Below are 23,063 nucleotides of genomic sequence, written 5' to 3' on the forward strand. Positions count from 1 at the left end.
CTTATGCAAATAACTATATTGTCAGAAACTAATAATACTTACTAATGACTTTCAAATTCCAGAGAAATCAAGGAGAGAGAAAAATACATGTTTCAAACTCTACTCATAAGTACATACATTGCTTGAAAAGCTACAAATAGCTCAAAAGACAGAGAATTATTTTCTTGACTTCTGGAAAACAGAACACAGAAAGAACCAACAATATTTCAAACAAAAAGCCATAACAAACTAGCTTAGTTCCACATAACTGATTTTTGTTCTGTTTAAAGTTAGGTTAGCAACACTCATAGACATGTTAACTTTTCAATAAAAGTTCTAAAAATCTGCTTTTAGCCTGAAGGTACTCAATTTCCAAAGGCATCAGGAATTTGAATTCGAGAGAATTCGTCAGCCTCTCTTAATATTTCTTTTTCTTTTTTAGATGAATTAAAATTATTACTGACAATATATGTTAGAACAGACCAATATTTTACAATATTGGAACACACACACACACACATATATATATATATAACCATAACCTACATAAAATTAATCACCATTTCATATTTAACATTTCCTATACATTTTTAATAAATTGAATGAGTTCAATTTGTTTTTTTTATGCCTTTCAGTGGTCTTAATATTTCAAAAAGACCAAATTTAGAGTTCATTGTTTTTTTTTTTTTTTGGATCGAATTCAAACCTGCTAACCTCGGTGCATGTGGCTGGCACTGCAACCACTGCACTATGGGCGCCAAGCCCAAATTTAGACTTTTGATTTTGGAAAGTTTGTCAAATATCAAAAAGCCTAAAACATTGGTTCAAATAAGATTACATGCTGTAAGATTTTAAAGGAAATACATAGTCAACTGGATCACATGTAAATTCTTTCACAAATTATCTTTTATGAGCTTCACTTAACCTGCACAGACAATCTACAAACATTCTAAACCTTCTTTAACTTTTGCCTTGCCTTTCACTTTTTTGCACAACCATTTTGTTTCAGGACAAAATTTATCACACAAATTCTTTCTTTACATCATGCCATTCTTCTTTCTAATTTTTCTTACTCTTAAAATTCTCCACAAAACAGAATCTCAGTTCACTATGATGTCACGCATTCACTCGGCCAAACTGACAATTAGAAGGTTTAAAAAGAAAGAATCTTATCCTTTGACAAAGACTCAGTTTCTCTAACAACTTAAATAACCAAATGATTACATTTTACAAATGAGAGACATTTTATGAGCTATAACATTGATATAGGAGTTTTCTATTCAGAGCTTGACAGGGAACCGTCATTTTTCAGGTTCAGGGGAGCTCAGATATCAGACTCTCATCTCCAGGTTCAAACTCTAAGCCCCAGCAAGGTCACGAATAAGCAGCCTGAAATCTTTTGGCTGGTTCCACCCAGACTAAGGAGCACACACCCTAATCCTCTCCCCACACAAAAACTGCTGCAAAGACCTGATAACCTTGCCCAAGGTGAGGGGCTGCATTCATCCATTTGCTAGGACATCCATTCAGTTTGTAAAGGTTTTTTTTTTTTTTTTTTTTTTCATCTACCAAGTCCTGGCCAAGATATTTCTCAGGGCCATCTATTTATCCCTAGACAAGGGACTCATGCAAGAAATCTCTGACCTGGGCCTCCTCTCCCCTTTCAGAGGCTATCCACCCAGGAGACCTGTTACTGATATGTATACAGCACTGTTCCCCATGAGATTTACACTCTCTCCTCCAGATTTTCAAGGGCCATATGGAGCTCACTGGACTGCCTGGATCACAACACTTTCCAAGGCATGGCTCCTGTGCCTAGTTCTGGCACTCTCCACTCCATCTGCATGTCCTTCAGTTCAACAAAATGCCATTTCATCACTGATCTGTGGCCCGCAGTCTCAATTCTCAAATTCCTGAGACCAACAACTTACTGAAGAAATTCCAGTAACAAAACTACAAAACCCTTTATAATGTCTTTCCATTTTCCCCCCAAGATCCCATGGTCACGTGACCAAAGACAGAGAGTACAAAACCTGGAACTTCCAGTTTCCCTCAGAATAGCCAGGGGGCAAAGTTGGAGCAGGGAAGAAGGGCACACTCACACATTCGTTTCACCCTGTGAATGGGGGGGGTGGCCAAACCCCACCTATTGTTACCCATCTTAGTCATTCTCCAAGCACTCACATGCACACAATTCCAATGCATTTCTTAACCTGGGCAACCTCGATTTCCCACTCGAGCTGCCACTTAGCCATAGGTGACAAAGCAACACTCCCCAAGGCCCTGTGAGGAGAGCTCCAACTCCACCCTTGGAGTTCTTTCAGTCACACCACATCCACACACTCTCACACACCTTTCACAGATCGACTGGCAATCTAGTATATCTGGTTTCACACACCTCTCAACAGATCTGTGGGCAATCTAACGCCCAGGAGGTGATTAGGCTCCTCTTCCACTAAAATTGTAGTGGGCCCCAAATGGATCCTACCTTGCTTCAGACATCTCCCTATTTACCTGCCGGTGATCTAATGCCCCAGGAGGTGATCAGGCTGCTCTTCCACTAAAATTGTAGTGGGCCCCAAATGGATCCTACCTTGCTTTAGACATCTCCCTGTTTACCTGCTGGCGATCTAATGCCCCAGGAGGTAATCAAGCTCCTCTTCCACTAAAATTGTAGTGGGCCCCAAATGGTTCCTACCTTGCTTTGGACATATCCCTGTGTAGGTACCTGTTCCTGCATGCCAGTTCCTCCTGGTGTTTGATTCCTTGAAGATCCGCCACCGGGGTCCCTTCTGAGCACAGTCGAGGTGTCCACACAGGTAGGCCAAACTGCCTCCCTGGCATGCTCAGTGGTTCATGTCGCCCAGGCCAATGGGGGCCCCCAAATGGGTGTCCAGAGGATTGGCGGCAACTCCCAGGTGCATGTTCTCTCCAAGGCATGATCTCGCTTCCCGGTCAGGGAACCAAAAATGTTGCAGGAAGACGAGGCCCAACGGAGAGAAAGAGCACCCAAACACCATAGTTATAAGAGGAAGGGCTTTGTTCATGGGCCAGGAGCTTATGGCATAGAAGATTTCCAAATAGCCGCATTCCCCAACTGGCTTGGTCTTTCCCTTTTTATTGACAGTCAAAAAGTTCCACCCCACAGGAATCCTTCCCATTGGCCAGTTTGAATCAAGCAGGAGATGCTACTCCAGCCCTTACAGAACTACAGGATTTCACAGAACTTGGAAATTTCCAAGTTCCAGGGAGTTAAGCCTATAAATTCCCAAGAGCTGAGTCACCATAGAGAAGGCCCTGCAGGTGCATCCTCGTGGTCTCCCTGAGAAGACCTGTTCTCCCAGACCTCACTCCTCTCCAGTATCCTCTCTCATCACCATAAACACCATTGCAATAAAAGCTGGGGTCCAATCAACCTCCGAGTTGTTAGATAACTCACAAACCTGTTAAAAGTGTGTAAAAGCACCTTCTGGTTCTTATTCTGAGAGTACAAGAGTTATGAGAGCAAGTGTGGACTATTAGACATTCTTTATGTTGGGCCCATGTCTGTCTTGTTTTATGTCATTTTTTCAGTGTTTATTAGAGGATTGGTCTTGGCCTGAAACAAACAGTTCTGGAGACATTTGTGAGTGCATTTCAGATCTTTCCCTTCAAGGGACCCTTCAAGGCCTTGCTCCTTCTGAAATTGCTTTATTTACCTACTTACTCTTATGTGTCCTAGACCCCTCACTGCCTGGTACACCTTTGGCCTGGTAATCATTGGTCTCTTCATCCTTATTATTGGTATTGGGCTTGGTAGCACTGCCCTTCTGGACTGGTCCACTGGAGAACATGTGGCCCTGACTTGTTTTTATCCCTTTGTGGTGACCTTTTTCATACTTCTTTCCCCACCTGGACTATTTTTCCCAGCTAGTTCTAATTCTACATCTCCCTAGCTCTTTGATGCCCCATGTCACCGAACTTTAGACCTTTCCTTTTTCTGTCACCTGGGAAGGATTCTTCTATCAGAGCTATTAACCCACAACATGAGGTCCTCTCCTTTTCCTAGTCTAAGGAGGTCTCTATTTCCCACTGATTCTGTCTTAAATGGCAATTTGAGTAAAAAATTGAAGCTGCTCAGATTAAGAAATGAGTTAGAATGTGTGTATGTAAATGCTTGGAAACTAATTGAAAGGAATAATAATATACTGCTTAGTAATCTTGAGAAAGCAACAGACAGCTGTGAGGAACTCCTCTAAAGAACAAACTACACTGAGCTAAATTAACCTTAAAAAACTGTAAATAACAACACCACCCTGGTTTCTCACATTGGTAGCTATAATTATATAGCTGATATGGAAGATATTAAAGAGAAAAAAAAGGTATGAAAGAAAGAATTAAAAAAAAAAAGAGTTCCCTAGAACTCAGCATTTTATGCCTTGAGATACCTGAGTTCTTGACAAGAATTAAGGGTTCCTTCCTCTATATTGTTGGTATAAGTGTCTATCTGATTTAATTCACTGTTTTCCTGCAACACTCTGGTCCCCTGATGGGAGTGCTCCACATAACCCTGACTGATGCCATTCTTTAAGTGCCCTCCTGTGCTCATTCACGGAGATGAGGGCTTCAGCAGAGTGATGAGGAGATCCCATGGTGGTCCTCTGTGATAACAGCCCACCCTCGCCAATATGGGAATAAACTTGTAAGAAAAAAGCAATCTCTGACAATAAACCTACTATTGTAACTCCACCTCTGAAGTAAAGGGTAAAAGTTCCAGGTATTGTAGTTTTATTACTGGAATTTCCTCAGTAAATCTTTGGTCTCAGAAATTTGAAAATTGAGCCCATGGGCCACAGGTAAATAATAAAATGAGATTTTGTTAAACTGAGGGACATGCAGAGGGAGTGGAAAATACAAGAGCTATTGGTAGAGTGGCCGTGCCTTGAAAAGTATTGCAGTTTCACATCCAGTAAACTCTGAATGGCTCTTGAAATTCTGAGAGAGAAAGTGTAAATCCTGTACTTTGTGGGACTGTGTCCATATCAGCAACAGGTCCCCAAAGTGAACAGCCTCTGAAATGGGGGAGGAGGCCCATGTCAGAGGTTTCCTGCATATGTCCTTTGTCTAAGGATAAATAATCATCCCTGAGAAATATTTTAGCTAAGATTTAGTAGATAAAAAAAAATCTTTACAAACTGAATGGGTGTTCTAACAACTAAATGAATACATCCCTGCACCTTGAGCAATATTATCAAGTCTTTACAGTTTTTATTTGGGAAAAAAATAGTGTATACTCCCTACTCAAAGTGAATCCATCCAAATGTTTGGAACTGCTTTATTCATAACCTTACTAGGACTCAAAGGGTATGGTCTGCAATGTGTTTGTGCCAAAAGATTGAAATCTAATTTCTGAGCTTACCTGATCCTGAAAAATAATAATTCCCTATCTAGCCCTAAATGGGAAAATCCTATATCAATGTTATATTTCACAAAGTGTCTCTCATTTGTAAAATATAATAATTTGGTTATTTAAATTGTTGGAAAAACAGTCTTTGTCAAAGATTAAGATTCTTGCCTTTTAATCATTCCAATTATCAGTTTAGCAAGTGAATAGTTAACTGTGATCCTGTTTTATGAAAAGTGAGTTTTTGGAAATGAGGGAAATTAGACAGAAAGAAAAATGACATTGTGTAAGGAAAGAATCTTGAGTAATAAATTTGTCCTGAAACAAAATGGTTATTTAAGAAAATGAAAGGCAGGACAAAAGTTAAAAAAGATTTAGAATGTTTGTAAATTGTGCAGGTTGAATGAAGCTCATAAAAGAGATCTTGTGAAGAAGTTTACATGTAATCCAGTTAACTATGTATTTCCTTTAAAATCTTTTGGCTTGTAATCTTGTTTAAATGAATGTTTTAAATCTTTGATATCTGACAAACCTTCCAAAATCAAAACTCTAAATTTGGAGCTCAGTGCTTGTAGCACAGTGGTTGCAACGCAAACCACATGCACTAAGGCTGTCAAGTTCTGAACCTGAGAAAAACAAATTAAACTTATTTGGTTTATTAAAACTGTATATGAAACATTGTCAAATATGAAATGGTAATTAATTTCATGTAAATTATGATTATATGTATATTACAATAGTGTAAAGCATTGGTCTGTTCTACCATATAAAACATTGGTCTGTCCTACCATATAAAACATTGGTCTGTCCCAACATATATTGTTGGTAATAATTTAAATCCATCTGAAAGAAAAAATAAAATAAGGTGTTTTTTACAACTGACTGAGTCAAAGTTTGTCCTAAAAAAAGAAAAGAAATATTAAGACAGGCCAACAGATTCTCTCAAATTCAAACTCCTAATATCTTTGAAAATTGAGTACTTTCAGACTAAAAACAGGTTTTTAGAACTTTCATCAAAAAGATAACATGTCTGTGAGTATTGCTAACCTAGCTTCAAACAGAACAGAAATCAGTTACATGGAACTGGGCTAGTTTGTTATGACTTTTTGTTTGAAATATTGTTGATTCTTTCTATGTTCTGTTTTCTTGAATTTAAGAAAACTATTTTCAGTTATTTTTAACATTTGAAACAATGTATATACTTATAAATAAAGTGTAAAACATGTCTTTTTCTCTATCCTTAATTTCTCCAGAATTTAAAGGCCATTCGTAAGTATTCTTAATTTCTGACAATATAATTATTTGCATAAGTTCAATAAGAATCTGCTTTGTTCTATGGAACATAATGAAGGCACTGGTTATTTTACTAAGGCTTTGGCTAGAATAACATCTTCAGAAGTGTCCAGAATGCATTAAGGAATTAAGGATGACTTTATAAGACCAAAAAAAAAAAAAAAAAAAAGCCTTTTAAAAACACTGGCCAGATGCCCATCAATAATGTTTCCTGATCTGTGGTAAGTAATGAAGGTCACATTATGACAGGTCTGGGAATAAAAATGTGCTTGGGAACCTCAAGAGAAGTGAATTGACACAGTGCATAAAGGTATCTAATGGCACAGATAGCACAGATGAAACCTGGGCTCATAAAAGGCTTTTAAGGAAGTCAAGCCTAAAATTCCTTATAAAAGATTCCAGAAAAGCCAATCTTAAAGGAGAGCCTAAATGGCTAATACTTAATTATTCTTATTGTACTTTATACAAATAATCAAACCCAGTATACTGAATGTACAGTTTATTTCAGCAACTGAGTTAGCTCTGCTGTGATTTGTCTTTGATGAAAAGAGAAATCAGAGAGAGAAAAATAGTTCAAAAAAGAGGCTATAGCCCACCTGTATTAAATCTCAACCTTGCTGTACTATCAACTGATAAAATAAGACATAACTGTTTTACTAAACTGATCCATTAAATGGGAATTATATACAATAATTATGTTTACAATGAAGCCTTAAGACTCAACAAAAGTCACCTATTGACTACACTGAAAAATTCATGCAGTATTAAATATTATCTGCTGTGTCTATGTGTTTCCCAGAGAAATCATCCCATGGTTTAAGTTACTACTCTGGTTTAGATTTAATAATGGGCTAGCCTTCATAGAAATAATGCAAATAATAGCTAAAGTTTTAGATATCACCTAGAAACTATATGTAACTTATAAGCCTTAGAGCTTGAACATAGTAAAGTACATGAACAGGACCATAAGAACAAGAATCCATAAACTCTGCCAGGAAGCAAAGCTTAATTAGATACAGGCCTTTGCCACTGTGTTGTTCAAAAAGACCTCCATCAATCCTCTGCAATTTAGCAGGGGCTCCAAAAAGAACTGAAAAAAAAAAAACTATAAAAACCCTAGAAAGAGTAGCAAAAAGATCTCCACTTGGGTAATTAACCATGTTCTGTTTAGTTTTTTGTGTGTCAGTACATTCTTTCTCTCTAGAGAATCAAAGGGAACAAGTGTAGGTCCAGAACCCATTTCCTTTCAAACCAAGGTAGAAAGAACTTTACACCATCATCCTGACCACACTCACAACAGCGAGAAGAAGAAGAATTCTCACTTGGATTCATCACAGCTGGGTGAATAGAACTTCACAGCCTCTTGGAAAGTAAAGATAATTTTTAAGACATCCAACACACCCTGCCCCTGCCACACACTGGGAGCTAACTGGTCAATGCACAGCTGAAGCCTGAAAAAACTCTTCCAGGGATTTGTCTCAATTGAACTTTGAACTGAACTTTGAAAAAAGGGAGGTGAGATCACACAGGGAAAAGTAAAAACTCGTGTGTGTAAATTCAATTTATCCCCATAACTAACAACCCCCATACCATCTGTAACAACTTTGTAGCATTCATACAACAGAAACTCAAGTCTATAAACTTCATAGAATTAAGTACCCAATACCAACTTATCCCAAATAACTCAGATGAATCAAGGATTTGATTCCCCTTTAAAACCAGTGGTGAATAAGATAACCCAGCCCCCTACCCTGAAAAGGAAACTTTTTGTGAGTCCACTAGTCCCAGCCCCCTCAAGGGTGGGGAGGAGAACTCTGAGAAGAGGCTTGAAGATAATGGAGTGGGTAGGGAGAGGGAAAATTCTGAAAAGAGGCTAAAAGATAAGGAAAGTCCCAAGTTCTTTGAAACTTTATGTGTCCTCCCACCTTGAACTATGTAACTCCCTCCCCCAAAGCTAACCACAATGATTCAGCCTCTGTTTGTTTGCTTGCTTTCTGTGATGCAGAGAATGGGGTATAAAAACACATTTGATCTGCCATTCATGGTCATTTGCTTCTTAAGGGCAAAGACTTCTGTGAAGGTATAATAAATTTCTATTGATTAATTACATTGAATTAATTAATGGGGTCCATGTCTCCTTCTTAGCTGTGCAAGTCACTACAATTAGAGATTTAAATGAGACCCTAGAACAACTGTGTTTGATAGACATCCCAAAGATAAAGAATATACATTCTTCTCATCATCCCATGGATCATTTTCCAAAATTAATCATATCCTAGGACACAAAACAAACCTCAAGAGAAACAAAGAATTGAAATTTTGCCTTGCATCTTCTCAGACTACAAGGCACTAAAAGTGGAACTCAACTCTAGCAAAAATGTTCAACCTCAAACAAAGGCATGGAAGTTAAACAACCTTATGCTGAATGACAGATGGGGGCAGGAGGAAATAAAAAGGAAATCATTAACTTCCTTGAGTATAACAACAGTGAAGATACAAGTTACTAAAACCTATGGGATATAGCAAAAGCAGTCTTGAGAGGAAAATTTATCACTTTAGAAGCCTACATTCGAAAAACAGAATTAGAGCATATCAACAAAATCACAAGCCATCTGATAGAATTGGAAGAACAATCTAAGCCTAAACCCAGCAGAAGAAAAGAAATATCCAAAATTAAATCAGAGATTAATGAAATTGAAAACAAAAGAATCATTGAGAAAATGAATGAAACAAAGAGTTGTTTTTTTGAAAAATAAATAAATAAAATAGATCAAACTTTGGCCATAATAACTATAAATAAAAAAGTAAAATTTCCAGTAACCTCAATCAGAAATGCCACAGAGATACAAGAGATTATCTCTGAATACTACCAGAAACTTTATGCCCAGGAATTTGACAATGTGAAGGAAATGGATCAATATTTGGAATCACACCCTCTCCCTAGACTTAGCCCAGATGAAATAGATCTCCTGAACAGACCAATTTCAAGCACTGAGATCAAAGAAACAATAAAAAATCTCCCAACAAAAAAATGACCTGGTCCAGATGGCTTCACACCAGAATTCTATCAAGTGTTCAAAGAAGAGCTTATTCCTATACTGCAGAAATTATTCCAAAAAATTGAGGAGGAAGGAATCTTCCCTAATACCTTCTATGAAACAAACAAACCTGGTATCAGGTTTTCCTCATACCAAAACCAGGAAAAGACTCAACCATGGTAGTTTCTGTGATATTACTTTGCTGTATTAACTTTTTGATATTTTAAACTTTTATCAGATGTTTTAGAATATATAAGAGAATCAATAAAGATAGTTAGTCACTGAGTGCCAGAGTGAGCCTCAGCTTCCGTTTTCAGATTAATCATCTTATCCACATTGCTTGTCTCTGCATCATAGACCAGTTAGCTCCAAGAGCAGGAATAGTAATGTCTCAGGGTATAAAATCAATGTCCACAAGTCAGTTGCCTTTGTATAAGCCAGCAGCCAAGATGAGAGGTTAATTAAGGACTCAACTCCTTTCACCAGAGCCCCAAAGAAAATGAAATACTTAGGAATATACCTAACAAAAGAGGTAAAGGACCTCTATAAAGAAAATTATGAAACCCTAAAAAAGTAAGTAGCAGAGGACATTAACAAATGGAAGAATATGCCATGCTCATGCTGGGAAGACTCAACATTGTGAAAATATCTATACTTTCCAGAACTATTTACCAATTCAATGCCATCACTATAAAATACAAACATCCTACTTTCAAGAAAAAAATGATTCTGTGTTTTGTATGGAACCAGAAAGGAAAAAAAAAAAAACAAAAAAACAACATATAGCTAAGGCAGTTCTTAGTCATAAAAACAAAGCTGGGGGTATCACCATACCAGATTTTAAGCTGTATTACAAGGCCATAGTGGTGAAGACAGCATGGTACTGGCACAAAAATCAAGATATAGACATTTGGAATGGAATAGAAAACCAGGAAATGAAACCAACAAATTACAGCCACCTAAACTTTAATAAACCAAATAAGAGCATCCACTGGGGGAAAGACTCCATATATATATCTATATATCTATATCTATATATCTATATCTATATCTATATCTATATCTATATCTATATATATATTTTTTTTTGGCCAGGGCTGAGTTTGAACCCACCACCTCCAGCATATGGGTTGGCGCCCTACCCTTTTGAGCCACAGGTGCCACCCAAGACTCCCTATTCAACAAATGGTGCTGGGAGAAATTGAGATCTACACGTAACAGACTGAAACTGGACCCACACCTTTCTCCACTTACAAAAATTAATTAAAGATGAATGAAGGACTTAAATTTAAGGCATGAAATGATAAAAATGCTCAAAGGAAGAATAGAAAAAGACACTGGAAGATATTGGCCTGAGGAAAGACTTTATGAAGAAGACTGCCATGGCAATAGCAACAACAGCAATAATAAACAAATGGGTTTTAATTAAATTGAAAAGCTTCTGTACAACCAAGGAGACAACAACCAAAGCAAATAGACAAACTATTCATTGGGAAAGTATATTTGCTTATTTTGAATCAGACAAAAGCTTAAAAACCCAAGATCTATACAGAACTTCAATTAATCCACAAGAAAAAAACAACAATCTGATACATCAACGGGGAAGAGAAATGAACAGAATATTCTCTAAAGATGACAGACAAATGGCTTGCAAACACATAAAAAAATGCCCACCATCCCTAATTATTAGATAAATGCAAATTAAACCACCCCGAAATATCATCAAACCCCAGCAAGAATGGCCTGTGTCACAAAATCTCAAAACTGCAGATGCTGGTGCAGATGAGGAGAGAAAGCAACACTTTTACACTGCTGGTGGGACTGCAAATAATACAACATTTTTGGAAGGAAATATAGAGAAACCTCAAAAAAACTCAACCTCGGCTTCCCATTTGATCCTGCAATCCCATTACTGGCCATCTATCCAGAAGGAGAAAAAAAAAAAAAACTTTTATTATAAAGACACTTATACTAGTCTGTTTATCACAGCCCAATTTATAATCACTAAAATATGGAAACAGCCTAAATGTCCTTCAACCCAGGAATGGATTGGTAAGCTGTGGTATATGTATACCATGGAATATTATTTAGCCATTAAAAATGGAGATTTTGCAGCACTTGTACTAACCTGAATGGAAGTGGAGCACATTATTCTTAGTGAAGCATCAGAGGAATGGAGAAATATGAATCTTATGTATTCAACTTTGATATGAGGACAATTAATGATAATTAATGACACGGTGGGGCATGGGGGAAGGGGAGATCAGACAGAGAAGAAGAGAGGGTTGAAGGAAAGGAAAGAAGGGAAAAAAAGAACAGAAAAGAAAATAGTGACTAATTCTCACATAAATTGGATTTAATTTTGACCAAAGTATATTACTTAAACATTAATTTTTAATTCAACCTGGTAATATGTTGTTTAGGATACTGTATTTTCATTTATAAGTGAAATATGTTTATAATTTCTCCTTTACAATAATATTTTTTTCCAATTTTAATATCAGGTGTATTCAGATTAAGTAGAATGATTTTGAAATATTTCTTCTTTTTCTATTGTAAATAAGATTTGGCATTATCTGATTTTTGAAATTATATTTTACTTTTATTTATAAGTATTAGTTGTTTATTTTTTGGAAAAAAATAATAAGAAGAAGTTAACTGATGACTCCATACTGAAACTCAGAGTCAAAGCATTCTATAATAGACACATCTTATTTGACAATGTGAATGCTACTTTCTTTGCATTATTATTATCATTATTGCTTAATATTTCAATGCAGCATCATCTGATTTCTTTTCTGAATGTATTTATCTTCATTCATTCTTTATGAGGTTTTTTTTTCTAGTCCTTATCCTAAACATTGTTATTATTATTAAATTTTAAGCCTTTTTAATTTTGTGAAGGCAAAAAATGGAAACCTAATAAACATATGTATATATAAAAAAATCTACAGAAGGTTTCAACATAGTGAGTAAATGATTTAAATAATACATGTATAACATTATACTTAAAATAACTGGAATACACTTTTTGAGGACACATGGAATATTTACAAAAATGAATCTATACTTGGGGCCATAATTCAGGACTCAACATATTTCAGTGGACTGAAACTGCAGTTTGCCCTCCAACCACAGTGCAATCAAGCCAGAGATAAAGAGTAGCAAATGTCACAGAAATAAAGGGAGATTATTTCATGTCCAAGATTCAGTGGTGTTCTAAATTTTGGTACAAATAAATATAAGACTTTTTATTAGCATACTACTTTATAATGGAACTAAAGGAAGGAAGAGGTAAAGGGAAATCATAGTCCTGTATAATTTAAGTGAAACAACATAATGTGACATGAAGAGAAACTTCTCTGAAGAAGAGAAGTGCATGGCCTACAGATATATGAAAAATGCTCATCATCCTTAATCATCAAAGAAATGCAAATCAAAACCACTTTGAGATACCATCTAACACCAGTAAGATTAGCCCATATCACAAAATCACAGAGCCCAGCATGGTTGTGGAGAAAGGGAACACTTCTACACTGTTGGTGGGATGGCAAACTAATATGTTTCTTTTGGAAAGACATTTGGAGAACACTTAGAGAACTAAAAATAGACCTGCCATTTGATCCTATAACTCCTCTACTAGGTGTATATACAGAAGACCAAAAATCACACTACAACAAAGATATTTGTACCAGAATGTTTATTGCAGCCCAACTCATAATTGCTAGGTCATGGGAAAAGCCCAAGTGCCCATCAACCCGACGAATAGATTAATAATATGTACACCATAGAATACTATACATAGATTAAGAAAGATGGAGACTTTACCTCCTTCATGTTTACATGGACGGAGCTGGAAAATATTATTCTTAGCGAAGTATCTCAAGAATGGAAGAAAAAGTGTCCAAAGTACTCAGCCCTACTACAAAACTAATTTATAGCTTTCATAGGAAAGCTATAACCTAATTATAGCCCAAGAATATGGGGAAAAGGGAGAAGGAGGAGAGGGGAGGGGGAGGATGCGTGAAGGGAGGGCGATTGGTGGAATCACGCCTATGGCTCATCTTACAAGGGTACATGTAAATCTTTCTAAATGTAGAATATAAATGTCTTAACACAATAACAAAGAAAATGCCATGAAGACTATGTTAACTAGTTTGATGAAAATATTTCAAATTGTATATAAATGCAGCACATTGTACCCCATGACTTCATTAATGTACACAGTTATGATTTAATTTAAAAAATCTTCAGTGTATCCTGAGTGCTAGGCATTTTTCTATGAAATGGTGTCACAGTGAATAAAATAGAATAAAAGCCCTCAGGAAGATTATATTGCACTGGGGAAACAGAAAATAAAGTAACTAGATACAGTATAGGTACATTACATACTGAAAACTACCACAGGAAAAAACAAAATGATTAAATAAAATATACAGAGGTATTAGAGTGAGAGTGATTTTGAATAAAGACCTGACAAAAATAAGGAAGACATACATGTGAGTCTTCTGGGAAAGAAGCATTTGGATCCTAGGAAATAGAAAGTACAATGATTTGGAAGGATAACATAGCTGGTATGTTGGAAGAACAGCAAGGAGACCAGTGTAGCTGGAACAAAGTGAGTGATGTGGGAATAACAGGAAACCATCAGAGTTGTAAAAGGGGTCCAGAGCATGTGAAGCCTGGAAGAAAACACTCTGGTTTCCACTTTCTGGTGACAGGAGGCCATTCCACGGCAGGTTCTGAGCAGAGATACAACATAATTTAACTAGGTTTTAATAGAATCAAACTGATTTCCATGTTGAGAACTGTCTGAGGTGGACAAGGTGTGAGAGCAAGGAGATTACTCAGGAAGCTATGGCAACAATCCAAAGTAGATATCTATTTTCCTCATAAATGGGAGGTATCAGTGGATGGAGGCAGAGGAAGAGAGTGGCTTCTGGATATATAGTTTGAAGGGAAGTGTTAATAGGAGTTATTGATGGATGGAATGGAGGAAGGAAGAAAATACATATTTTTTTGTCTACATATAATTTGTGTCCAATATTTGTATAACTTTTCTTATTATTTATACATATTCATTCATTCAGCAAAATATAAATAAATAAGTGAACAAATAGTGCCTGAGTTCTAGCCAGTGTCAAACATGATGATAGGTCAATGTAATTGGTCTTTAGTTTACCAAGACTTCAAGAAAGCCAAATCATTAACCAATAAACACTTTAAATATATTCCCTGTGAATCCTGAAAGCCTTCTGTATTAAGAAAACATGTATTTAATGTAAAAAGTTTTTTTTTAAAAAAATCCACAAAATATAAAACTTAAATCTTACCTGAATATTTGAAGAATGAGAATTCACAGATCCCTGCTTATACAAATAAATCATAAAATTATCCGCTACAAAATATCTGAATTCAAAAAAGAGGAAATTTAAAAAATTATCCTTGAAATATAACGCAAAGTTCAGTAAACTAACACCCTCAGCCAAAATCTGATTCACCTTTTCTTTTGTAAATAAAGTTTTATTGGAATGCAGCCCTACCCACTGACTTACATATTATCATGGCTGTTTTCATACTATAGGAAAAGAGTGGTTGAATGGTTTTTGCAAAAATCATATGGTCCTCAAAGCCTAATGTATTTTCTATTTGGATGTTTAATGAAAATGTTGTCAATCTCTGACATAAAGGCAGTACTTACATTCAACATATATTTAATTTTTAAGCAAATTAATACAAATTTACTCAAAATATTATCCTAACTTAATGGACTCTTAATTTTTTAATATTGGGTTACCAATACCAGGTTACATTGATTCCATTTGTTAAGTAAAGAAAAATAGGAAGGGACTATAAGAGGGCAGGCAAAGCTTATTAAAATTTAAAAGAAATAAACTGGATGTAATATGAAATTTGTCTTTCATTCTTTCTAAATTTTCCCATCATGTACATATATTATAATGAAGGGGAAGATTATTATGTAAAAGTCATATTCCCCTGAGCATATATACTGAAACTTTTGAGTCTGAATTCAAATTTGGTATCATTCCCTTTACTTATTATGTTATTTTAATTATGCTTCCTCACTTTGTGTTCACTTTTCAACCCAATGAACCACCCAGACGACCTTCTGTTGAAAGCGTCCATTAACATTGATCTCACAAAGGTTACTAATGACCTCCTAGCTGATAAATCAAAAAGGCCATTTGAAGCCACCTAAAACTACTCTGAAGAACTTCATACTGTTGACCACATTCCCCGTCTCTAAAATATCTCTTCTTCAGTGTAATTGATACTACTTCTTGTGGTTTCCTTCATGTATTTTCTTCTACTTTTATCAAATCCCTTTGTTGGGATCCTTCCTTCATAACTTAATGGTCTTTGATATTGAATACTATGTTGTTTTTCCTTCTCACCTTTAACATTCACCCGACCTCTACAGATTTATCTTATTTATTTCTGTACATTCACACTCTGGCTAGGAATTCCAGTATTATGTTGAATAGAAATGGAGAGTGAGCATCTTTATCTTGTCCCTGGTATTAGATGAAAAGCTTTCAACTTTTCATCATTGAGTATGATGTTAGTTGTGACTGCGGCATGTGTGGTACTCACTGGTTTGAGGTAGGTTAATTCTTTACCTAGTTTGTTGAGAGTTTTTATAATGAAACAGTGTTGAAACTCACACTTCTCATCCATGTTCTACAGTAAATTAACTGCCTCATAGACATTTCCTTTGGGTGTCTGACAAGCATTTTAGAACCAGCTTCTTTCACAATGAGCCCATATTTCTTTTGATTGAATATGTCCTTAATCTCCTTCTACTTATCAAATCTCTGTGATCATTCTGTTCTATCTATTACTAAGTCATTTTGTTTCTGAGAAATGCCTCCTCAGTATTTCTCAGACACAAAATTTCCTTACCTCTAAAAAATCATAGTTCTCCTTCGTATTATTCCTCATATAAGCTATTTTCAATAACATCCTAATGGCCATTATGCTGTCACAATAATTATGCAGATAATTTTTCAAAACAATATACATATTCCTTATCCATCTCTCAAACTCCAGTCTCTACTCTTCTTAACAAGGTTTATATTCCTAATAAGATATTCAAATTCACTAAGAGCTCTCTAACTTTCCCTCTAATACTCTTTGAAGTTCTTTGGGTTATTGTGTATTATACTCTTCTCTCTAAAGGAAAAGTCAACATTTTCTATGCGAGTCCATGTTTACCCCTTTCATTTATCTTTTTCTATCACTTTACAAAACTTCCCCTCAGTCAAAAGAATCCTGTTTTTTTTTAATTTCTTAAAAAATGTTCATCTAAACATCCTCTTATTTCTCTGATCAATGTTCTTTGACAAAGGTATGTATATTTTCTGAAGGAATGGCATTAGTAATAAACAGAAAGAAAAAAAGGAAGAAAAAATCACAGCAACAACTGCCCCTCTGTTTTCTTAACTACCTCTGATTTAACTTGTGGTCCATAACAGTTTATTTTATAGCACTTGAAGAGTACTGAGCAGACAGAGGAGTGTTACATTCCTCTATATTTGCTGGAAGCACATTCTAAGAAGTCTAATAAAGCTAGCCTAGCAAAGGAAAACAAACAGTCATCTCCTATTATTATTTTGCAGCAATAACTACTTTTTTAACCTTTATAACCCCAATAAAAAGTCTAAAACCCTAAATCTTGGGCTTCTTCCTTCTTTCTTTCATGTCATGCCTTGTACTCTCTCATAAAAAAATAAATAAATAAACTTTTTGCATCAAACCTATCCTAATCTTTGAGTCAATTTTTTTTTTTTTTTTTACTCCTGCAGTACAAGTTTCCATGCTAACACTTGCTACCTTCAGTTCTCATAATCTACCTCTCACAAATACCGTAGTTTTATGCCCAAATTTAACGGAGGCTGTTCTCTTCTCTGTCACAAAGTAAACATAGTATGCTATTCACCAGTTCTCCAGCAGTATAAGATCTAATTTCTATATTAAATCCCTATTCCCTGTCCCTTTCTGTAGTCCCACCTCTCTGGTAAAACCCTAAATCATATGATCAGTTACAGATTTACTTTTTTTCACTATTTTTGTTTATTCAGATGTTATGCAACTGTCAATTTGTTGGTGACTATAAGATACAAGCTAGCAATAAAGAGTTTTTCCTTTTGATATCAAGAAGTCATTAGGATTAACAAGTTAATTTTTATCAAATTTCTCTGAACAATATCCTGTCCTGAGAGTATAGGTCCTACTGGTCCTGTTAACTTACATCTTATATCATATAGATCAGTGTTCAGGAGATGAATCCCAAGTGTAAGTCAACTTATATCTTTTTTTTTCAAATTCAATTCAATTTTATTAAATGTAAACTGTATAATATTTTTCAATGTGCTGATTATGTTGGCATCAAAGCAGCCACAAAAAAGTTTATAGCTTAGTATTCTTATTTTCCACCTAGTTAATGTTTTATAATTGTCACAGATATAAAAGTTGATAAAAAATTTTCAGCATAATTATATATACTTTAAAATTTTCATAGCTTGTATTATTATGTTTTTTAATTTTTTTTATTAAATGATAGCTGTATACATTAATGCAAACATGGGGTACAGTGTAGTGTTTTCATATACATTTTGAAATGTTTTGACACAATGACTATGCAAATGACATGAAATATAAAAGTCAACTTATATCTTATATCATATAGATCAGTGTTCAGGAGATGAGTCCCAATTTTTTCTGTTCCAAACTCCCATTTACAAAAGACTACTTAAGACATTAGAATCAAAGTTTAAATTAAGTCACAGGGGAGTATATGTTCTCCTGAGAAGACTAAAAGCTTAAATGTTAACTTCATTTATTTTTTCATAGCCCATTTTTATTATAAGTAAACATATAAATATGATAAAATTCAAAACTAAAAACTAAAGCAATTACCTTTGCTTGAGGTGTATAGTATATGGCCATTCATCTATTGGAATACTATAAGATATCTGTTCCTAGAGAATTCAGAAGAACTGAGAGTTAAGACAAAGTTAATATAAGAAACTAAACAATAATTATATATATATGTGTGTGTATATATATATATCAAATAATCCTTCTAAACAATGCTTAAAATATCTTTTCAAAAATTATCTAATTAAATATCTCAGACTACATGTGATTTAAAATCTGCAATATAATATCAAAAAAGATACTTATTAACTTTATAATCCAATGTTACTATTTCCACAAAAATAGTATTAGAAATCTACATGTAACTAAGTTATAAATTCTCATTAAAGAATAGACTATGTGCTATGCAAAAAAGACTACTTAGGTGGCATCATTGGGAGAAAGAGGTATTCTACATCAGTGAACCTTATTCTATCAGACATAAAAATTATTTAATCATTCACTTAAAATTCCTCCTGCAATGTATTACCTGTCACCTGTATTTTTTAAGCAGAAGATTATTGTGCAATCTTTGATTCTATCACTGTATTTTCAAATTATACAATGGATGTCAACTGGTTGGAAAATCTGTAGGTCAGTAAATCTCTATAATTAGATTTTATCCAACAAAAGGGAGCATGTGAAAAGCAAGGTTTAGAACATCATTGAGAAAAAAAATAGTAAAAGCATATAAAAATAAAAAGGAAACAAATATTAGAACACACACACAAAAAAGAAAAAGATAAACATTCAAGAAACTCTGGAAATAAGAAACAACCAGGATACTACACAAATTGAGGAATCACAAAGTAGGTAGTTTCCAGGTCAAAAAATGAAACCATAAGATTAGCATCATTAGCGATAAGTCAAGTTGATATACTACCCTCAATATAATGTGATGAGAAGAGTACTTTACTCTATGATAATCTTTCCTAAAACTCACTAATCATGAGAAAATATCAGACCAAGACAAACTGATGTATATTCTACAATATATGTAGTACCCGACCAATACTATTCAAAACTGTCAATGTCGTTAAAAAAAAAAAAATACCAGAATGCGAAGCAGAGCAAAGGGCCCTGAGAAGTCATGCAACATAGTTTCCTAGATTGGATCATTGAGCAGAAAAAGGACATTATAGGAAAAACTGGTAAAATCCAAATAAATAAGTTTACCTACTAGTGAAGCACCATGTTAATTTCTTATATTTAGAAAAGTATCAATATTTCTATATTAGACTTAACACTAGGGAAAACTAACTAAAGAGTATATAGAAACTTTCTGTGTCTTTGCAATTGTTCTGTAAATTAAATTTATTTCAACAACAACGGAACACACATGCAACACTAGAGTCCTCCTGGGGGCCCAGAGACTACACCACCCAGCCTGCTACCATTAACCACTCATATGCACCCACCCAAGGGTCTGGGGACCAGTCAAACCAGCTCATTGCCACCACCACTGGTGTTTACATACACCACCCAGGGGTCTGATGGCTGGCCCACCACTGCTACTGCCACTGCTTGTGTCATTTATCCTCTTCAGGCAACTGGCCACTGTCACCATTATGAACTTGCCCACCTGGTGTCCCCATCCCCAGCAAAGACTTGTTACAGCCTCTAGTAACAAGGACAGCCTAATCCACTGGTAACTCTGATATTGATTATAGCTGAAAAAATCATATAGATACTATGTTACTATATCCACCCAAATCAAAGCCAAAGAACCCTATAAACCATACTAGAGATATACCTATAGGAAAAAGTCTATTCTTCTTAGTAAAGTATTTCAGGAATGGAAAAAAAAATCCAATGTACTCAGTAGTATTATGAAACCAGTTTATAGTCTCTCACACTTTCATATGAAAAATGAATCACTACTATAGCCCAGGATGAAGGCGAGATGGGGAGGAAAATGGAGGGGGGGAAAGAGTGGTTTGATGGAGGGAGGGTAAATGGTGGGACCACAACTATGGAGCATATTGCAAGGGTACAAATCAAATCAATTAAGTATATAACAGAAGTGTCTTAACACAGTGATTAAGTAAATGAGGTGAAAGCTATGTTAATTAGTTGGATGTAAGCACTCCAATTTGTACAAATAATCAACACATAGAATCCCACACAGGCAAAAATGTATTCATGATCTATGTATATATGACTTAATAAAAGGAAAAAAAGAAAAGAAAAAATCTATCCCTGTGAAAGCCAATCCATAAAGTTAGAAGTAACTGTTATGCCAGATGCATAAATATCTTGTTCATAAAGACACAAGAAGCATGAAAAGCAAGAAATATTATGACTTCAAAAGAACATAATAATTCTCCAATAATAGATCTCAAAGGAAAATTTATTAAAATCATAAAAATGAATTCAAAACATCCATCTTAAGGAAACTCCGGGTTATACAAAAGAACACAGATCAACAAAATGGAGAAATCAGAAAAACAATTCATGATCTGAATAAAAAAATTCATCCAAGAGATAGATACCATAAACAAGAACCAAAGAAATCCTGGAACTAAATAATTCAATAAAGCATACCAAAAAGACAACAAAGAGATTCAATAATAGACTAGATAAAGTGAAAAAAAAAATACTTACTGAACTTGAAGACATGTCTTTTGAAAAACCCAGTCAGGAAAAAACCCCAAAAGAATAAGAAATAATAAAGAAAGCCTTGCAGGCCCCCAGGCTCTCAGACCATAGCATTATACGCATCCTTGACAAAGCTGTAGGGGAAAAGATAGACACCAGTCCCAGCCTCTGCCCAAAAAGGCTAGTAAAATACTACTCCCGGAACCCCCAACCCAACTTCCTCTTACCTGCTCATCTAGCCAAACAGAGTAAATCCAGTATGGGGCAGAGTCAGTGAAAAAACTCTGGTAGTAGGAATAACCAGAGTAGATCAACCGCCCCAAGGAAGGACTTGGCAGAGGCATCTGAAGATCCAACCCATAAAGAGATAGCTTAGATGACAGAAATTGAGTTCAGAATGTGGATACTAAATAAGATTAATAGAATGGAAGAAAGGAAAGAGCTAGAACTTCAAGAAATTATTCAAAAGATGTCCCAAGAAATTATTCAAAAGATGTCCCAAGAAATTATTCAAAAGATGACTCAAGAATTCAGCAATTTCAAAGATAAAATGATCAAAAATATCAAAACTTTGAGGCAAGAGTTTGTAGCCCTCAAAGATTTGAAAAACACAGTGGAATCTCTTCATAACGGAGTGGAACAGACTGAAGAAAGGATCTCTGACATTGAAGACAAAGCTTTTGATCAAGCCCAAGAGCAGAAGGACGAAAAGAAATGGAAAGCAAGAACAGATCTTTCTCTCAGAGAGTTCTGGGAAAATTCGAAGAGAACTAATATTCGCCTTATAGGAATCCCTGAAAGTGATGAAGCTGCCTCACAAAACACAGAGGCTCTTCTTCATGAAATTTTGAAAGAGAATTTTCTAGACATGCCAAGAGATTCTGAAATTCAGATAGCATATAGTTTCAGAACCTCAACATGATTCAACCCAAACAAGACATCCCCCAGGCACATCATAACTAACCTCACTAAATGTATATGAAAGAAAAAATTGTGAAAGCAATTAGATGCAAGAAAACCATAACCTACAAAGGAAAGAGTATTAGAATGACTGCAGATCTTCCTGCTGAAATGTTTCAGGCTACAAGAGGATGGTCAGCAACTTTTAATCTCCTAAAACAAAACAACTTCCAACCCAGGATTGAATATCCAGGTAAACTGAGTTTCATCTATGATGGAGAAATTAAACACTTTAATGACATCCACATGTTGAAGAAATTTGCCATAACTAAACCACCTCTGCAGGAAATTCTCAAACCTATACTCCATAATGACCATTGCAATCCCTCACTACAAAAGTAAACTCACTCAGAAACTTTTGATCAAATTCCAACTTCCACAGTGGTGAAAGGATTAAAAATGTCTACTGGACTTTCGAGCAACTTGAAGACCAATATCTCACCAGGTCTTTCACTAATTTCAATCAATGTGAAGTGCCTAAATTGCCATTTAAACAGGCACAGATTGGCTGATTGGATACAGAAACTCAGACCAGATATCTGTTGTGTCCAAGAAATACATATTACTTTAAAAGATAAATACAGACTCAGGGTGAAGGGATGGTCATCTATATTCCAGGCAAATGGAAACCAGAAAAAAGCAGGTGTTGCGATCTTATTTACAGATATGTTAGGGTTTAAACCAACAAAAATAAGCAAAGATAAGGATGGCCATTTTATATTTGTCAAGGGTAGTACCCAAGATGATGAGATTTCAATTATCAGTATCTATGCACCCAACCAGAATACACCTCAATTTATAAGAGATACTCTAACAGGCATGAGCAACTTGATCTCTCCCAGCTCTATCATAGTCGGAGATTTTAACACTCC

The 23,063-nt window shown here is 35.3% G+C and overlaps 1 protein-coding gene across 1 annotated transcript in view; it reads right to left on the reverse strand.

Annotated features, from left to right (window-relative positions):
* LOC100955207 (disintegrin and metalloproteinase domain-containing protein 32-like) overlaps positions 1–23,063 on the reverse strand; it is a 196,496-nt gene that overhangs the window by 151,361 nt on the left and 22,072 nt on the right. The window contains exons 3-4 of the mRNA XM_012813618.1: positions 18,634–18,695; positions 15,027–15,102 (exon numbers count right to left, since the gene is read on the reverse strand). Coding sequence (XP_012669072.1) covers positions 15,027–15,102; positions 18,634–18,695 — 138 coding nt within the window. The remainder of the gene's footprint in view (positions 1–15,026; positions 15,103–18,633; positions 18,696–23,063) is intronic.

This window comes from Otolemur garnettii, unplaced genomic scaffold, assembly GCF_000181295.1.
Source record: "Otolemur garnettii isolate 467f Iridium unplaced genomic scaffold, OtoGar3 scaffold00284, whole genome shotgun sequence".
NCBI classification, from domain to species: domain Eukaryota; kingdom Metazoa; phylum Chordata; class Mammalia; order Primates; family Galagidae; genus Otolemur; species Otolemur garnettii.